This window comes from Homarus americanus, unplaced genomic scaffold (assembly GCF_018991925.1).
Source record: "Homarus americanus isolate GMGI-L3 unplaced genomic scaffold, GMGI_Hamer_2.0 scaffold36734, whole genome shotgun sequence".
Taxonomy (NCBI): domain Eukaryota; kingdom Metazoa; phylum Arthropoda; class Malacostraca; order Decapoda; family Nephropidae; genus Homarus; species Homarus americanus.
The window spans coordinates 10,867,122-10,885,664 of record NW_024733126.1 but is presented as its reverse complement, the minus strand read 5'-3'; the positions used below and the strand labels follow the sequence as shown (position 1 = coordinate 10,885,664).

The 18,543-nt window shown below is 35.8% G+C and overlaps 1 protein-coding gene across 2 annotated transcripts; it reads right to left on the bottom strand.

Annotated features, from left to right (window-relative positions):
• Positions 1 to 2,788: 2,788 nt before the first annotated feature.
• On the bottom strand, positions 2,789 to 16,281 carry LOC121869344 (COP9 signalosome complex subunit 7b-like). Of its 2 annotated transcripts, XM_042370655.1 has the most exons (7): positions 16,170 to 16,281; positions 13,095 to 13,160; positions 11,009 to 11,177; positions 8,043 to 8,298; positions 6,368 to 6,477; positions 5,951 to 6,061; positions 2,789 to 3,683 (listed from the first exon to the last, which is right to left on the bottom strand). In XM_042370655.1, the coding sequence occupies exons 2-7, from the start codon at positions 13,124 to 13,126 to the stop codon at positions 3,537 to 3,539; spliced, it is 825 nt and encodes a 274-aa protein (XP_042226589.1). In that variant the 5' UTR covers positions 13,127 to 13,160; positions 16,170 to 16,281; the 3' UTR covers positions 2,789 to 3,536. The 2 variants fall into 2 exon arrangements, with proteins under 2 accessions (XP_042226589.1, XP_042226591.1); XM_042370657.1 differs by lacking the exon at positions 13,095 to 13,160 and having other exon boundaries at positions 16,170 to 16,275.
• Between the last annotated feature and the right edge of the window lie 2,262 nt (positions 16,282 to 18,543).

The following is an 18,543-nucleotide window of genomic DNA, read 5'->3' as shown; positions in this document are numbered from 1 at the left end:
TTCAGTTTCCCAATGACAAAAATACACCAAGCACACGAAATGGGTCTACAAACATGAACAAAACCTACCTAACTAATGATAAATAGTACACAGCTACTGTAATTTACTACCAAACACATGAAAGAAAAATATTGAAATACTGTTTAACTTTGGTACATTACCTTATGGGAGGGCACTCTGTGTTCACTACCACCAAGGGATGGGCTGAGTAAGGCCCTTACTCCGTGAGATGAGTAGGGTTGTCCACCTTATCACTGCTGCCCAGCTGCTTATCTGATCTCAGTCCAGTATGCTTTTACAGTATATTGTGGCTGCACTAGAAGTAGCCAAACCAAGATCTTTCCCAATCTTAGTACAGCCATCACTGCATTTTTTACAGCTTTTCTTCGATAACCATTTTTCCTAAATATGTACGCCTTATAATGGAATAAGGTTCATATTGCAATCACATAAAATAAAGAAGGTATAAAGTGATGTACAGTATAAACATTTTCATTAAGCATATACAAAAATTCTGTGTATAGAAATAATTATTTTATCGTTATTACTCATACAGTATGAAACTGTTGGAGATAATTTATTAACAATACTATTGCAACAAATACCACCTTTTTATCTCAAAGAGCAAGCTTGCTATGACTCATTATGTACAATTATCTCTCGTGTGGTGCAGTCAAGTACAGTGAGCTGAGTAACAGGCCAGACCCCGAGCGTCTCATGGGAGAGCGCTTGCCTAAACCCCAAGAGTATTAAAATTTTCAAGGAAGAATTGGAAATGCCCTGCAGGCCTTGGTAAAATAGAAGTACAATACAGTGATATCTCTGTTAGCCGGAACAATTGGTGCAGAGCACTTCTGGGAATGAGAGATTTTCGTGTAACATGACGACTCTCAAAGCCGGAAAATCCCTCATCTCCAGAATTTTCTGGGTAACGGATGAAATGTTCTTGGAAGTTCCAGAAATTGCGCATTACATCATCTCTTTAACCCGGAAAAATATTCCCCATCCCTAGAATTTTCTGGGTACCGGAAAAATTTTCTTGGAATTTCCCGAAAAATGTGCCTGATTGTCATCTCTCCTATCCGGTAAAAACTCCCCCATCCCCGGAATTTTTTAGGCACTGGGAAAATTTCCTACAGAAAATTCCAATTCTGGCTGTTGGACAGTTCTGGGTTTGAGGGATTCTGGCTAGCGGAAATATTACTTGTACATGTATAGAGCAACACACCTTTTGAAAGACTGAAGGGAACATTTTGGACTCATGTGTAAATAAATTTTATGTGCAAGGTACAGCCACTCAAAAACCTATCTTTACAAAATTGTGTTGAGAAAATATGATGCATTGGACGAAGGATTTTGACAACCCTACCGAGACAATGGGTCACAGTGTTCATTCTGAAATTCATTGAACCCCCAAGTCTGGATAGTTTTTTGAGTGACTACATATTAAAAAAAATGGGTGAATAGAAATGTAAAAAGCACCTAATACGAGATAAGAATTTAAAACATACATTAAGTCCTCGCTTAACGTTGTTTCGGTACTACGTCACTGCACTTTAGAGACCAAAAATTCGTTTAACGTCCCGGTAATCTGATACTACGTCGTTTTGCGTCGCCACGGACTACTTTCTACGGCGCTTCACCCGCTCTTGTCTGGCCGTGCTACGCTCTCTCGGCTCAGCGGGCTGCCCTCACTCGCGGTACGTCACAGCATCCCCAAGCGACGCCAAGCCAGTCTCTGTTACGACTTCACATCATTCGTGTGTGCTTAAGTGCTTTTGCTCTAAAACTCTACCCATTCGAAATGGCTTCCAAGCGCCCACCAAGTGCTTCTGATGCTAGTGTAGTGAAGAGGCAATGTAAGACCATTACCCTTGCTACAAAAATGGATGTATTAACCCGATTTGAAAAAGGGGAACGTGCTGTGGACATAGCCGATGTGATAGGTCTAACCCCCACAACGGTGTGTACTATCTGGACCAACGCTGACAAGATTAAGGTCAGTGCTGGAAATGGGTCTTCTCTGAGAACTACTAAGATGACTAGTACTAGAAGCACTGTGATAGAGAAGGTGGAAAAGATGCTGGCAATGTGGATGGAGGACCAGAATCAATGCAATGCCCCTGTGAGCCTTATGGTTATCCAGCATAAGGCCAGATCCTTGTTTGATGACATGAAGGAAGCAGATGGTGAAGGATCGAAGGAAGAGACCTTTACGGCCAGATGAGGCTGATTTCAACGATTTAAGCTTTGGTATAACTTCCACAACATAAAGATGACTGAAGCTGCCAATTAAAATTCAGTTGCTGCCGAGACATTCCCGCCAACAGCAGAGGAGGAGCAAACATCAATGGAGGAACCCCAGTCAGAGCAGGAGGAGGAGGCAGCCACAGAGTCTCAGTGGCTCACCACCCTCCTCCGCTCCACTACCCACCACACACTCGCTCTACCACCTCCGCCCATCGGTGAGTACCAATACAAACTTAGTACTGTAGTTCTATATACTATTTTCTATAGAAATGGCAATGATTTTCTGTATATGTAACTTTTTTTCATGGGGCAAAGGGAGGCTGGGGAACGTAACTCTCATATTTTATCTATTTCTTATGGGGAAAATTGATCCGCTTAACGTTTCGTATGTCGCTTTTTCAGGAACGTTAAGCGAGGACGCCTTGTACTGTACAACAATATAATTTAGGAATGTTATTAATGCATTATTGTCCGACTAATACAAAAACAACCCATCTTAAAATAAAGAACATGAAAAAAAGGGGAAAAAATATCTACCTTAGATACTTATTTATTTAAGGGGGGAAACTCCTAAATACAATTTTAACAATAGAACACAGTAAAGTGCTTCCTTAAAAGAGATTATAATGGCAATCTTTTACTACATTTTTAAGTACGATTAACATTGTGTAATTAAAAAGATTTTTTATAGACATACTTATCTTTAATCAATATTTCATAACTTGTTAACCTTACTGCCAAAATGCCAGGTAGAGGTCTTGATGAGAAGGAAGCCTGAGGCCTATTATATTCATGGTCATCTTGTCCATGGCTTTTTTAAAGTAAACAGCACACTTGCTTTTATAGCTTCAGTGAAAGTGTTAATGTTTAAAATTACCATGGAGAAGGTCATTATGAATAATTACTGTACTGGGGAGGGGGGCGGGGGGTTCAAGAAGGCATGGGATTCCCCCTGCAAGAACCTCTCTACTAAAGATGAGATGCATTGTAGACAAGATAAAAAAAAATTTTAAGAAATCATAATCATCAGTCCATATGAAATCACATCATTAGTCACACTTTAAAATGTATGAAGTGGATGACAATATAATCTATTTATAAAGGGTAGAAAAAATTAATTACATACATTGAGCTAAGCATAAATTACTGTATACCAGTATACACCACATTCCATGGCCAAGTTGAGGATCAATTACAAAATTTATACATACAATAATGGTCGCCCAATATGTTCCATTGGAAAATACACGGAAGAAGCTTTCACAAGGATAGGAGATTCAAGAATGTTAAGAACTCTTAGGCCAAAACTTTGAAGACGAAGCACGGATTCCTTTCTTTGCTGGCCGTTTTTTGTCATGGTCACGAGAATCCGACACCAGGGCCTCATCACCTTCCTGAGCCTGAGTCTTAAGTGAAGCTTTTATGTTCAACACCTGCAGGATACAATAACACACAGATGAGTAGAACTGGATCCCAGTTATTAAATATAAGATTCACTAAAAGTGATTGTAATATTCAAAGAGAATATAAATTAATTTTAAATTACAACATTAAAATTAAACTAATATTACAAAACAAAAAACAGTAAACCTTCCAATTAACAGTATGTACAAGATTCACATTGACACTGATACTTTTGAATGAACTAAGATGGTCATAGAGATAACATGGATGCTATTCCAAAATCATTAGTTACATGTTAATATTTTACTGTTGGATTAAATTTATGACAAGAAGCACTGGCAATATCAATGATGCCAAGATTTTAACCAACTTTAATTGTCTGATGCCCTTTTTTACTATAATGTGGACTGGTCAACGGTAATTTTAAGGCATAAGATTTGTTTAACAATTATATCACAAGAAAGTTTTAAAGTGATGATTATTTCTCATAATTTTTGACCCAAAAAATCTACCTTAGGAGAGGTATTCCGATAAAAAAAAGTGACAAAACAATAATCATAAAGACCGGATTCAAAACTTCAACCTAAAGGAAGGACCCAAAGCAATGTTATATTTGTAGTTGGAATGATTCTCCCATTGTGATCAAACATACTGTACATGAGAGGATAGTATTAAGTTTTCTTAATACTGTAGTTGTTTGTGGACTGACTTGATCTTGAAGGCACACAAATTTAGTCATGATTAAAACTACTGTTATGAAGTAAGCCTTTTCATAATTCATAAATAAATTTTATAAATAAGAGTTCATCAACTCTAATAACAAATTTATAAATGACATTTGGTTGCAGACATCATCTGTCAAGAGACCTCCCTGACATATTCTGTAATTGGTGGGTTTACGAAGCATACTTGAATTATGATAACAAAAGTTTTGGATTTCTTTCACAACTGAGCGATATCAAATTTAGTACAAAACAGTTAGCTAATTTTGGGTAAAACATGAGGGCAGGGGAGTGACTGTGTGTATTACTTACAGGCTAACTTTTGGCTGGAGATTGGATGCAACCATTGGCCCTTGCCTTGCAGCTAAACTATGTCATTAACAATATTAGCAATATGGTCCTACTGTAATGCACACAAATTATCACGAAAACAAAAACACAATTTCAATTATGGACAAAAAAGGCAAAGATTTTTTTCTATACATCTATCTACATACACCTTATTCAGCATTCACATAATATAATACAGAATCTATAAATCAACATCTATCCATATATCAACTGATATTATGGTTGCCAATCACCTCCATGCTTACAAGTGTTAAAATGATGGACAACAAAATTCAATACATTTAATAAAGTCTTCTTCATTGTTGTTTTGGTTAACACGTAAGTGAAATCGGCACCATTTGCTTCCACTAATAAGTAATTAAAATGAGAAGAGAATGGGAGCAGGAAATGTCAAAAAGAATGTGTGCACAAAAGATAAAATTAGTTAAGGTTATGTTAGGTTGTCAGTCTCAATTAGGTTTATGTTAAAAAAAAATCCAGGTTGAGTTAGGCCAGGTTAGCTTAGGTAAAGTTGGGAGTAGAATGGAAGCATGAAAAAACAGGTGAAGTATAAGTATATGAGCCATGTAATTATAAATAATAATATTGTAAATAGGCAAATTTAACATTATTCTTGTTTTCTTGTTTTACATACACATACTCTTTAATAGCTTTGTAATAACAAATACACATATCTGGCAAGTTTAATAAATATGTGTCACAGTCAGTGGTATAACATTGCACTTCCAACCATTTCAGAATATTTAATTACCATATAAGAATGAACAACCAATACTATAAATAAAAAAATGTTTTTACAACCATTCAACCATGTAATTATTCTATTGTATACTGGTACTAACTTGATACACACAGGGGATCATCATATCTCAAAAAATCTCATAATTCTTATAAGTTTCATACATGAAATATTTACAGATACATGAAGTTTGGTACAAAGAATTTAATCCACCAAAAAGGTGTCAAATACTATTAAGTGATTAGCACTCTAGAAAGCTTTCACTGATGTAAACTCCAAATGACTTCTATTTAAGCAAAGTTAATGGTTGAAAAATCTATAACCTCACACTTATTGTGATTTCTATGAATTATAAACTCACACATATGAGGATTATAATTTTAAAAACCCACATGTACTGTACAGTACAGTACATGTAAATTATAAGAGCCCCAAACACCCACTATTATGATAAGATCTGTGACTTTTGTTTAATATTTCTTACCTCTGTTTCTAGTGAATTGCGGTGCTTCAAGTGTTTCTCTTTGTCTGAGTTAGCACGGGTGATCAATTGGTCAATATTGGTGAGCATGGTATCACAAGTGTCGCACCAAGACTGTGAATGGATAAAAAAAATTTAGAACATGGCCTCAGGTGTCATGCCTTACAAAAAATTCAATCCAAAAGTCATATAAAATAGACATCTGAATGGCATTCTCACTACTGTATTGCTAATGATCATCAAGCATTGCCGTGATAAAAAATTAAGTCCCTTATAGTTCCAATTTAGTTGATCATGTAAAAACTAAAGAGCCTGACAAATTTCGCAGTACAGTACTGTATATGAGTTACTCAACCAAAGCATGGAAATATAAATGGATTTTAGGATTAATCATTTATTTGTGCAGCAAAAGAGGCTTACCTGTAAAGTTGCTACAATGTTTGGTAAGTCCTCTGGTTTGATATCCCGGCCAATGGCATGGTCCAGCTCCAGTATACCATTTTTCTGATCCAGTTTGCCATGTATAATATCTGCGAAGAAATATCAGATACAGTATTTCTTCCCTATATGTTCACCTCTTATCTCCACTCCTCTCTCACTATTTTGTGGGGTGGATCAAAGCATACAAAATCTCAAAAGGGGAAATAATAAGGAGAGGTAGAAGGTACAGTGGAGTCACCATAATTCATGGTTTAGGTACAAAAAGACATTGTGAATTATCAAATTGCGAATTACAGGGGGCCCCCCAAATTTGCGGGGGTTAGGTTCTCAAAATGGCAGCGAATTGCCAAATCCGCGAATAACATTTGCTAACCCTGGGTGGGAGGGGTCCATTTTTACTTGTGTACAAAGAAATGTATATTTCCTTTATGTGTTTGCCCTTAGGACAATTATTTCTTTTACCTGTGTTGTATACAGGGTATAAGTGTGTGTGTAGACACACAAAACACATTCAAATAAATAATAAAGGGAAAATATTCTTAAAAATAATCAGAAACAAATTTATTAAAAATGTGATAGTCAACCCTCAAGTTTGTGCTTTAATAAATAAAGCACAGACTTGAGGGTAGACTCGCACATTTTTATTTTTAAAAATTCTGATTATTTGTGGGTATTTTCCCATTATTATTTATTTGTATGCATTTTGTGTGAGTGTCTACACACAAACATACAGTGGGGTATGCTATAACGAACGGATCCTACTACGAATATTCCTATAACGAACGGTTTTACCTATAAAATTGAGAATGCTATAACAAACGAAACTCCTACAACGAACATTATTTTTTTTTTTTTACTAATTTATTGTTTTTTTATTACAAGTATTAATGATATTGGTTATTTCAGGGGTTTAGATGCATATTTATGCACTTTTTTACAATTTTTACAATTTTATATTATATTTTTCAGTGTTAAGTGGTTGTATTTGGGGGCCTGGAACGGATTAATCCTATAACGAACGAATGCTATAACGAACAAGGTTCTAGAACCAATTAGATTCGTTATAGCATACCCCACTGTATTAACAATACAGGTAAAGGAAATTGCTGTCTCTAGAACAAATGGCTCCCTGTCCCAGCTGCAAAAATGCTGGCAACTTTAAAATTACCCAGAGACATTCTTGGGTACCTCCAGAGTGTCATCCACGAATAATAGAATGACCGAGAAATAAAAATCCGAGAATTTGGCCCCCCCCCCCCTGTATAGTTTAACTGATTTAAATGGAAATAATTAGCTATATTCCAGAGGCCAAAAAATACACATAAAATGTTTTCCTTGAGTCACTGATACAGTATTGTTTATTAGGTAAACTAGTTTTTACAAGAATTCTTAAACATTAGGAAATATGTAAATGATACGATAACAGAAACACAATAATAAAGAAACAAGATTCAGCTAGTGATAAGACACAGTCACTGTCAGATGACATGGTTCAGATAATCTTACAATGAAGCTTCTGTGAGAATTATGCACCCTTCTCAATTATTTTCAAAGTAAACTTGAATTTAATACTAAAAGATAGGAGGATGAGGTGGTCTATCAACAAAATAATGCCTAAACTAACCAACCAAAACAGTTCTTCAGTTTACATTACCTGTATACATTGCCTCAATAATCAGGTCTTCTAACTCTCTGGTGGAGGTGAGGCCTAGCTGGGTGCCAAGGGTGACCAGGGGAATGCTCTTCTGTCCTGTAGCCATGGAGACAATTGTGAGATGCCTAAGCTTGGTGAGCATCGTTGGAGTTAACGTTGGAAATTTGGACGATTCTCTGCTGAAATCACCATAAACACCATAGGCAAAGAGTTGTAGAAGCTCGTAATATGGTGCATGTTGAGGATTATTTTTTAGCTGTGGAATATTAAAGAAAACAAAAACAATCTTGTTACACTTTACAGAAATATATTCATAATTTTTCTTGTGATATGATTCAAAATAAGATGGATGTAGATGATTACCTTAAGCTGTGAAACATCAAAATAAAACACACACATCTTTATTACTATCTCATTAGAACCTTACTTACTAAAGTGATCTCTTATGTTTCTTCTTACCAATCTTATATTTGAGACTACAGTATTATATTTCAGTACAGGTTTATGATCTAGAATTTGGCTATCTGGAACTTGGAATTGTCTAAAATTTAGAAAATTTTGACAATACAGCACTGTAGTCCTTTCAAAATACTTTCCTGTAATGTAAAAAATGTAGTCAAGAACTGAAATCTGAATTTCAGACAATATTGTATCCCATATTCCTGACCTAAGCTAAGCCAGAGGATTAAAATGGCCTGAAAATGCCAATGACATTGGTTAGACTTCAAATATCTTCCGTTTTATAATGGAAGTCAATGGGAAAATAGGTTTCGCGTAACGGAATTTCGCGATATGGTCAATTTTCCAGGGACGCAACCCTTCCGTAACGCGAGGGATGCCACCTCCTGCCACATGCAGCCCCCCACCCAACTCACGCAGTCCGCCACTACAACAAAATTCAGCCCATAAGAGCCCACACCGATAGATATAAGAACAGCACCATCCCATCTATTGTTAAAATAATAAACAACTCCTGATTTATGTACTGTACAGCCCTGTAAATGTATTCAATGCATATTATATCATTCTGTCTAAATCAAATGTAAGTCTGTATGTTTTCAGCCACCGGCTGCAACTCTATTAATAAACCGTTTATAAAATAATTATTATTATTATTATTATTATTATTATTATTCAGACCATTACCACTCCGCTGACATCACTGTTGTCTTCACATTTTCTTAGTCAAATTTTTTAATTTAAAATATATAAAAAAAAAGTTGTTTTAAGTAAATCTCGACATACAACAATTTTAATTTTTTAGATTTTTCATTAAAAAAATTTAATAAATAAAAAAAGCCTAGAAGTAAATCTCAAAGTTTAACATCATTCCTATATACAACATCTAGAACATAGACCAATCATGCAGGAAAGGTCGGGTGATAAATCAGTCAGCACTCCAGGAAAGTTAAACAACTTAATCTAAATAAAGCAAGTTTAAATAAAAGCATAAATTACGTGCTGATAGCTAACGCTGACATCATGTTATGCCTTAAGCCAAGTCAAAGTTAAGTGCAGGGGTTCCCAACCACCAGTCCATTGACTCCAAGGGCATGCGCTTTTAATTTTTGCAGGGACTCAAATTAATATGACTGGGGAACTCTCGTATCTCAAAATGTGAGTCAGCTGGGTGGCTGAACTAATTCATGTCGCCCAGAGGAGCTATTCTTTGTACATAAAATAATATACTGTATACTGTACCAGTAAATGTGAGGAATAAATACAAAATAATATAAATAAATTAAAATAAAAGAAAAATATTGCATTGCCATTTGCCTTTCATTTCACTACACATGGGACACAGGAAACATTGAACAGCCGAGATCTCCCATGTCGCTCCGCCTTCCCGACTGTGTGTGCTAACTCCAGTGCACGAAGAAATGTTTATTCCCTTCATAAATTTTACCTTATGATAATATTTTGGCACATTCTGTATGAACGATTGTGTGCATGTGATAGAGTAAAAAAAAAAATCGAAGGAAACTACATATATCTACCCAAAATTACGAGTTGAAAAATAACCATAACATAGCTCATCCGCTCTGGGTGCTAACTATGGCATCCTCTCTCTCACAATGGTACTGTGAACATCTCCCATGCGTTGAAGCTGGTAAAGTTTTTCTCTACGCACTGGTGAATTTTACTGCAGTCATGGCCCCAAAGACGAAAATTAGTGGCAGTGCTCGTGATGGTGAGTTAGAAAAAGTAAAAGTGCATACAGTACCTTAGTATAGTACTGCATAAAATAAGGGATTATATGATTATATACAGGGGGGACCCGAATATACTGCATGAAAATTTTGCAATTATGGGAGATTTCAGGAATGTAACCCTCGCATACTCCGAGACCATACTGTATGTCAAATTTATATACAAAAAATTCATAACATGAAAGTGTACAATATTAGGCTTAATGTAGGTTCGGCTAATGTACCATTAATTATCCAGGAAGGCCCGTCGTCTCAAAGTTGCCAGATAAGAAAGGGTGAACCTGTACCAGTAGATTTTATAAATGCAGTACCTGTAGAGCTTACTACCTACTACTTTATCTAATTAAGAATTTATAATCATGTTTTTAATAATAAATAGCTTGTAAAGTATATATTTCATTGTAAGGACATATGGGGTCAGTGCGATTTTGGGTTTTTGTACAGGGCCTAACTTTTAGCATACCTGTACATTGTCCATAATTTAGAAAAATCCAAAATCTGCAACCTACAACTACCATCCTTTAGGTTATTCAACTTACAAAAAAGATACTCTACCATTCTGCTTAAATACGACAGTGGTAATCACAAAGAACTTTATTTCATATGGGTTCTAAGAGACTGATAAGATTTTAACTACAAAAATATTAATTTTGACACTAATTATTATATTTCAAGCACCCTTCTCCAAATTAAACTGAAAATGGCAAAACTTATATTAGCTGAATAATAAGTATTGTACATGTGTACTGCACTTACATTTGTAATATTTGGCATATCCAGGAGTTCACCAAAGACATAGACCTCTGGAGCCTCCAGCACCTGTTTAACAAGCTGTACAGCAGCTGCTCCTTTTGCTTGTTTAGCCAGTAAAATATACTGTTCTACTGGGTTGGTCTGATTTGGTTTTTCCCCCATGGTTTTATTGCTATGGAAAGAAAATTGATGATTTAGCTTTGAATACACCTGTATAACACTAAATTAGAGTAAACTCTGATATCAGAGTTTGCTCATTTGACTCTTTTCCCGTGGTTTTATTGGGTTAGCAAAGAAGAAAAAGAAAGGGTATAACTCTAACTACTGTACTTACTTATATGACAGAACAGTGTCCAATTAGAGCTTGGATCTACTGCTGCTGCCACAGTTGCAGACACAAATTTTGACCATTAACCAAGGCACAGACATGAACCCTGGGGTAGCATATATTCTCTCTCTATTTTGTAAAGTTACCTTACCTAATAATGCTCAACTTATTGTGTTTACCAAACCAACATGTACATTGTACAAGTTCTTCAGTAGTTGTTCCAAATGGTAGAAGAGTTTTAAGTACAATCAGATGTGAAAATGAGTATTGTACACACAAAAGTCCAATAATCAGATTCCGAGCCTTGTTTAGGGTATTAATTACCCTTAGTTAGGTGAGAAATCCTACCTGTATGTTTGGATGGGTCTTATTAATATTCAAACACTAAAAAACTTAAATACTGAAGTGCTACATAAAATCAGCACAATTACAATTAATTACTGTACAATAATGAGGTATTTAGGTTAGTTTAGACAACATTAGGCTGAAATCCCTCTGGCTTTTAGGGTGGAGTGAAATAGGTTAGGGTAGAAAATTTTTTAAGGTGATTAAGGTTAGGTTAAGCTGAGCTGGATTATAATGAATTGGATTAGATTAAGTAAGGTTGGGCAGGTAAATATCATAAGCTATTAGCCTTCTTCCCCTGACACATTATGGCAAAATCCGCTTGTAGCGAGGATCAAAGGTTGTTCACAATGTGTACTACTGTAAAGTATATTCAACCAACTTACTCTGAATAGAAAAGGTAAAGTGCTTCTATCATAAGACTGTTGGAAATGTGTTATAAAATACAGGTGTTGGGTGATGTGAATAGGTAATCCCACTGGTGTTGCAGGGTACAATGAAGAGTTGGAGAAAAGCTCAATTGCAGAAGCAGTGATGCAGCTACTTTATTGTCAAGGAAGTAGTGGAAGTGCATTGGAGATGGAAGTACTGTACATTTGAGTGCTTAATGAGCGCTGCAGCAACATTTGGGTTACATTAAAGAAAAGTAATGTACAGTAATTACTGTATATCAATGAGACTTGAGAACATCTTGAAGGTCCGTTGGATTAATCTCCAAGGAATGCTGAAGGTATCTTCAAGAGCAATTGGGGATACAGTGCTGTACCTTTATAAGCAGTTGAAGATTTGATTCAAGATATAGAGTACTGCAGACTTGAACTGTGTAAATGATATATTGGAGACAATTGTTTGTATCCTGGGTACTGTACACATAAATGCATAAGACATTTTAAAATATAAATCACAGAATTTCAACAAACCATTCTATAAAAAAAAAGGTGTAAAACTCAAGACAAATCAAGGCCAGTTATTTGGTAGTCAAATGCTGCCTATAGTTCTACTGATCTATTACCTTTACTCCTTCCACCCTTTGCTATGATGTGGGACAAAGGGTGCAGATACTGTATCTCAAAAAGGGGGTACGGTGATAGAGGAGAATGGTGCATGACAAGTGTAGAAAGCAGGAAGAAATGGCCAAAATAACATGTAGAAACAATCACACACACTTCTTTATTTCCTAGTTAATTGAATCTACCTCTGTAAAGTATTTATATCAGTTCCAGGAAGTCCAACACCTATACTGTACTCTCTATACAGTCCACTCACTCTATGTGTATGCATGTGTATTTTCTATTTCTTAATTGTAAATATAAAAAAAAAGGTATTAGGAGCCAAACAAAACAATAAATTAAATATTACAATGTGGAAGAATGATTTAAACATTAGTGTGTAAACTAAACAAAAACCAACACATACTTGTCACTGGTCGTCATGTTGGCTGCGCTCATGCTGATGGGTGGGTGAGGTGATGATGGTACTGTCCTAATGAGAAACAAAATCAGTAACACAACAAAATTAGATTCCACATCACATACACCATCCATTAGGAAATCATGCTGCTTCTTGTCTACAGACACTATGTAAGACATCAGCCATCTTTTAGGGAAATTGATGACTACCACAGCAATAATTAGGTTCAATGTCACATCATGAGCCAAAAGGAAAACTTGCATTCTCATCTATAATGACTATGAGGTTAATTAACAAGAAGAAAAAATGCAGATGTTTTGTTACCACACACTCAACTCTTATGTTAATCATGAAAGCTGGCATAATAGTTTAATTCAATTTTTCAAAGGTACATGTGTAAACAATGCTACATAAGGAAAAGATAAAAGAAAATACCCAGTGAGCTGTCAGCCAAGGTTGATATTTAGTTCTTTTGGATGAACCAATCACCTTTCCTTCACTACTGTACCATCCCCTCAAACAAGGGTGATAGTGAGAAGACGACAACAACAAAAAAGAAGAAGAAAAGGTAAAGTTTTAGTTTTGGTCATCTGAGGAATCTTAAGAATTGAAATTGGAATCAATAGTTTAAACAATTCTAAGACACTTTTTTTCTATGACGTTTCCTTCGCAAATGACCTGACCTAACATAACTGGGGGGGCTCTGCCCCCCCGGCATATGTAAGTTGTTTGCAAGGGAAACGTCATAGAAGAAAAGTGTCTTAGAATTGTCTAAGCTACTAATTCCCTGGATGAACAAAACTAAAATAATACTGAAGAAAAAACTCAAAAGGTTAAGAAATGTTATTAGAGCCAAGTCTGCCCAATCAGCCATTGATATACAATGGCATAATGTCTATCAACATGATTTTTGTTCAATTCTCAGTTTCTACTGAGTTCTAAGTGACCTCTCACAGACCTAAGGAAGGAGGAAGGGTTGTTGTTAATGGATTTTGGTAGGGGATTTTAGTTTAACCTCATCATAAAATAAATATTAAGCATATAAAAGAAAAAATGCAGCACCAAAAATTTATGCCTTGTCAAAGCAGTAAACAGGTGGCTACCTGTACACCAGCTTGGTGCTGTTTAAACACAGCAGCTAGAAGGCTGTGGCCTACATGACTACCAGTGCTCCATCATAATGCAGTACTGAATCACTAAACTCTGAGCCTTACCATAGAGTATACAGACCAACAAAAATATTATTTTCAGCCTTTTATACTTATGGCTTGTTTTCCCAGTTTTTGCTACGTTAAGACAGCTTTCTCACTTCCAGATGAAAAAAAACGATCTTTTGTTAAGAAATGTATTCCTGTCACCACTATGACACTTAGTCTCTTAGGTCCTGTTTGCCATTATATTAAAAAAAAAGTTGCATATAAATGGTATTAAGAAATGCTATTGCAGTATTAAGAGAACTGTACACAAACTAAAATAAAATTAGATCAGAAAAGATATACAGTACTGTAATCTTATAATCAATGAACATGGACAAAAGAAAAAACATTACAGTTGCCTGTGTATCACTCATCCAACCATAAAAGTGTAGTATAAAAGTTCCTCTTACAAACTATATACTGTAGTCCTCCAAACCCATTCTCAGTAAGATGAGTCACAACATTTATGAAAGGCTGAAAACTCCCTACATAAGCATATCACAGGTTTCAGTAATTATTGTTGTATGAAATGTAGATACACAACACAAATAGCTAAAGCCATCCTTGGGAAATTAGTTATGAAAAATGTGGCATCTTGTTTTATTATAGGTCTCATGCAGCATCTGCGGATAAAAAAAAATTAAAGAAATTGAACAACTCCTTTCGGTGGTAGAGCTGTTCTCATACACTTCCCAGAAATGTCCTAAAGTTGTTGATTCAGGTGTGCAACCTTCCTGCAGTGTTACATTAACCTTTTATAGAAAAAAATACATAAAGTTCCTGGTTCATGTGAATAATTTGGTTAATTTAGTAGGACCCTAATGGAAATAAGCCTTTACTAGCTTTCCTGGGTTATCCCTGGTCCAAGTAATTTACTTTTACCCCTATATATAGCTGCTCTAGCTATGTGTATGCTGATGTAGTGGATCCCTCCCCTACAAACGCTTTTGTCGCTGAGTAGCCGACCCCGCAAATTCCCCAGTGTATGCCTCGTGGTCTAGGTCAACCAGCGCCGCCTTACATGACGGAGGTTAACTATTAAGCCACGCCTACCTCCGCTATATAAGACCTGACCTCGTGGTGACCATCCCCTCTTCTACCTACACCAACCAGCAAGCAACACCTCTTCCTCCACTCCTGCCTGGCAGCCCTCGCTCCAGCCAGTGACCCACACCTCGTGGTGACCTCTCTTACTACCTACAGCCAGTCTTCAAGTAACACCACCTCCTCCACTCCTGCCTGGCGGCCCTCGCTCCCACCGACGACTATGCCGCCCTTCAAGCTGCCTGTACTCCTCTGAGCACCCTCACCAACCAGCTCTCTCTACATCACGCTTGTAACCATGCTGTCTTCCCAGCACCAAGCTGCACTGTACATTCAATACAACATATATACAGAGAGCACATTGTGAGTTTCCTTTCTCCATCCCATCCTGAGTGTGAACCAACATCACGTACCCCACACTGAATCGATGTGAACTTATATCGACTAATAGTTTTTTATTTTATTTGAATTGTTAATATTCTTTTAATGGCTACAGCAAAAATTTAGGTTAGGTTAGGTTAGGTAGTTTTGGTTGGTTGGTTGCGATAACTTAATTAGTAATACATGGTTGATAAGAGGTTAGGTTAGGTTTCAACAGTGATTTGAATGTTGAATTATTATAAAAAAATGGAGCCACAGCCATTAAACGAATATTTGCAGAAGTAATTACGTAAATATTCATCCAGTACAAGCATACATATATAAACAGTTACCGAGGATATCACAAAGTATAAATACGCACCTGTACTTATTTCCAATATGGTCGATAAAGCCCCGTATCAATATTCTAAGTCTAAATTAAATCATTAGTCTATAAACACACGTTAAACCTTTAGCTCACCTCACTTTGACCTATTTTGAGGTAATGGTGCTCACTTGTCGATTATGTTGAGTGATAGTCTCTAGAACACCGTGTGCTCACTGAGGTCAACACACCCGCGCGTCCTCTAGCGGCAGGGAAGTAAAATGGTGCAGTCAGTGATACTTGGAAAAGTCTATCTTCAAAAATAAGTAATTTTACTTTATATCTACATGCGGACTAACAAAAATATACTATTTATGAGGTCGTTGATTCTAATAGCTAAATACCAAATGAAACATTCATTATTTCTTGAAAGCTTGACAATGATGACTGGAGTAGTGAACAGTGTATAAGTAAATTTGTTATGTGCTCGCTTTAAAATCTTATTGTTGAAGCACAGCAATAACATTATAACAACAACAAAGAGGATTAGGGGTAACAATGAGCGTAGTTCATCGTGGAAAAGCAAACTCCGGCCAATGAGGTAGTGACCACCAGACATACCAAGAAAATTAATATACAGCATGGAAGTTGGAAGGAACTATTACCTCCACCTATCAGTGTAGAGGCGGTGATCCGTGCTGCTTGTCTGCTATTTCTTTACATTTGGGAGACTGCATGTTTAACCTGTCAAATGGGTATAATTAATACGAATAACAAGCGGTCCAACGAATTACCCAAAAGTACCCAAAAGTATATTAAATCAGGGTAAAATCTTAACGAATATATGTTTTACATCAATAAAACCTGATTAATGTTTTCATTGAAATGTAGTCAAAATAATGAAAAAATAAACAGCGAAAAACGCTAAATTCCAAAGAGTCACCTATCCAAAATGGAGATATAGTTACCGATGTTTCTGTTACTTTGGGGTATTTAACATAGCCGTAGGATTTACTTTCGTTAGGTTAGGTTAGGTTAGCGAAGTGCATCACGATGGATCTGAGTTATCTCTCTTGTTCACGAACTCTTTGGAATTTATCGTTCGCCAATACTGAAAGTTTTTCTGTTTATTATTTCATCTTACAAATTATTTTTACCAAATTACACAAAAAATATTATTAAACATGTTTTGTGTATGTATAACAGATATTCGTTAAGATTTTACCCTTATTTTCTATACTTTTGGGTACATTTGGGTAATTCGTGGCTCCCAATATAAGTGTAACCCATGATCGCTGTGTCATGTGTAGGAAAGACAAGAGGAATTACAACCAGCTAAAATTCCATCGTTTTCTCAAAGATAAAAAAGGTAAGTTGATATTAATATGTAAGTGTTTTGTGGAAATTAATATTCTTTTTAGCACAGTTTCTTGAAATGAAGGTTTGTATCCCACAAAACATAGTGAAATACACCAGAAAAACAAGCTTTCATGCCAAAGTTCAGGTCATATTCTAAAACGAATAATTACTCAGTGCTGTACTTAGATGGGTGCTAAAAACTTCTCTCTGATTGTATTATTTGCAATCATCGAACATTTTTAACAACTGCCTGGAATGGCTGCACACACTAACTAAAACGTATTTGAAAGATAGAACATTGAAACCGCTCAATATGGAAGTACATCTAATGTGGTGTGTATCAGCCACTTTACATCAGATCAATATACAGTCAATGGATATCTTGTGTGCACAGTTATCCCAGCAGCAGGTATATCGTATATTTTGCTTATCAACTACTTTAAAATGTGTATGTTGAAAATATTTGGATTCCTAAGCTGATTTTAAGCGTTCCTATCAAATAAATCCAATTAAATTTTTAATACTGTAATTGACTTTTTTGTATTATCAGTGTCAGTATTATGATTATAACTAGATAAAGCATCTTTATTTGAGGATAGCAATAACAACTTACTACAAAAAAAAAAAGCTGAAAAACTGGTAACCCTTTCTGGAAAGTCTATCAAGGAAGGCTGTGGTAAGTATGTGTAAAACGTGGTATTAGGAATTAGTTACTGATACGAGCATAATAATGATAACAAGTCAATGTAAAGGTGTAGAAGACGGTAACCACATGAAGACCTTGTCGAGTTTGGTCATTATTGCAGAAATGTTTTAATGATACTTTTGAATAATAATTTCGATACCAGAAATGTTTACCTTATCGAACCAAACCTTACCAAAATTAGTAAAAATAAGTACTTTTGACGAAACCCTTTCGTTTAAGTTTACCTTGTAATACTAAAACGTTTTCTATAATTTCCGCCCTTCAAAGATGGCGCGTCAATCGGAGGCCACGAAGAAAATAGTAATAGGTTTTAAAGAGAGTCGAATTTTCTTTTTTATTTCTTGATTATATCTGCACCTAGCCGCCCCTCGGCTTGTGTTGGTGTTGATGAGGAAATAGTGTTTTAAGATGAATTAAGGATCGTGATGCTCCACATATACTGTATGTCATAGGACTATAAAAGTC

Bases quoted from the DNA above. Each gene is read 5' to 3' on its own strand.
- LOC121869344 (XM_042370655.1), bottom strand. From the start codon at position 13,126: ATGAGCGCAGCCAACATGACGACCAGTGACAA. The intron at 6,062-6,367 runs GTAAGCCTCTTT...ATCCATTCACAG, and splicing joins ACATTGTAGCAACTTTACAG to TCTTGGTGCGACACTTGTGA. The intron at 3,684-5,950 runs GTAAGAAATATT...TGTATCCTGCAG, and splicing joins GCAATTCACTAGAAACAGAG to GTGTTGAACATAAAAGCTTC.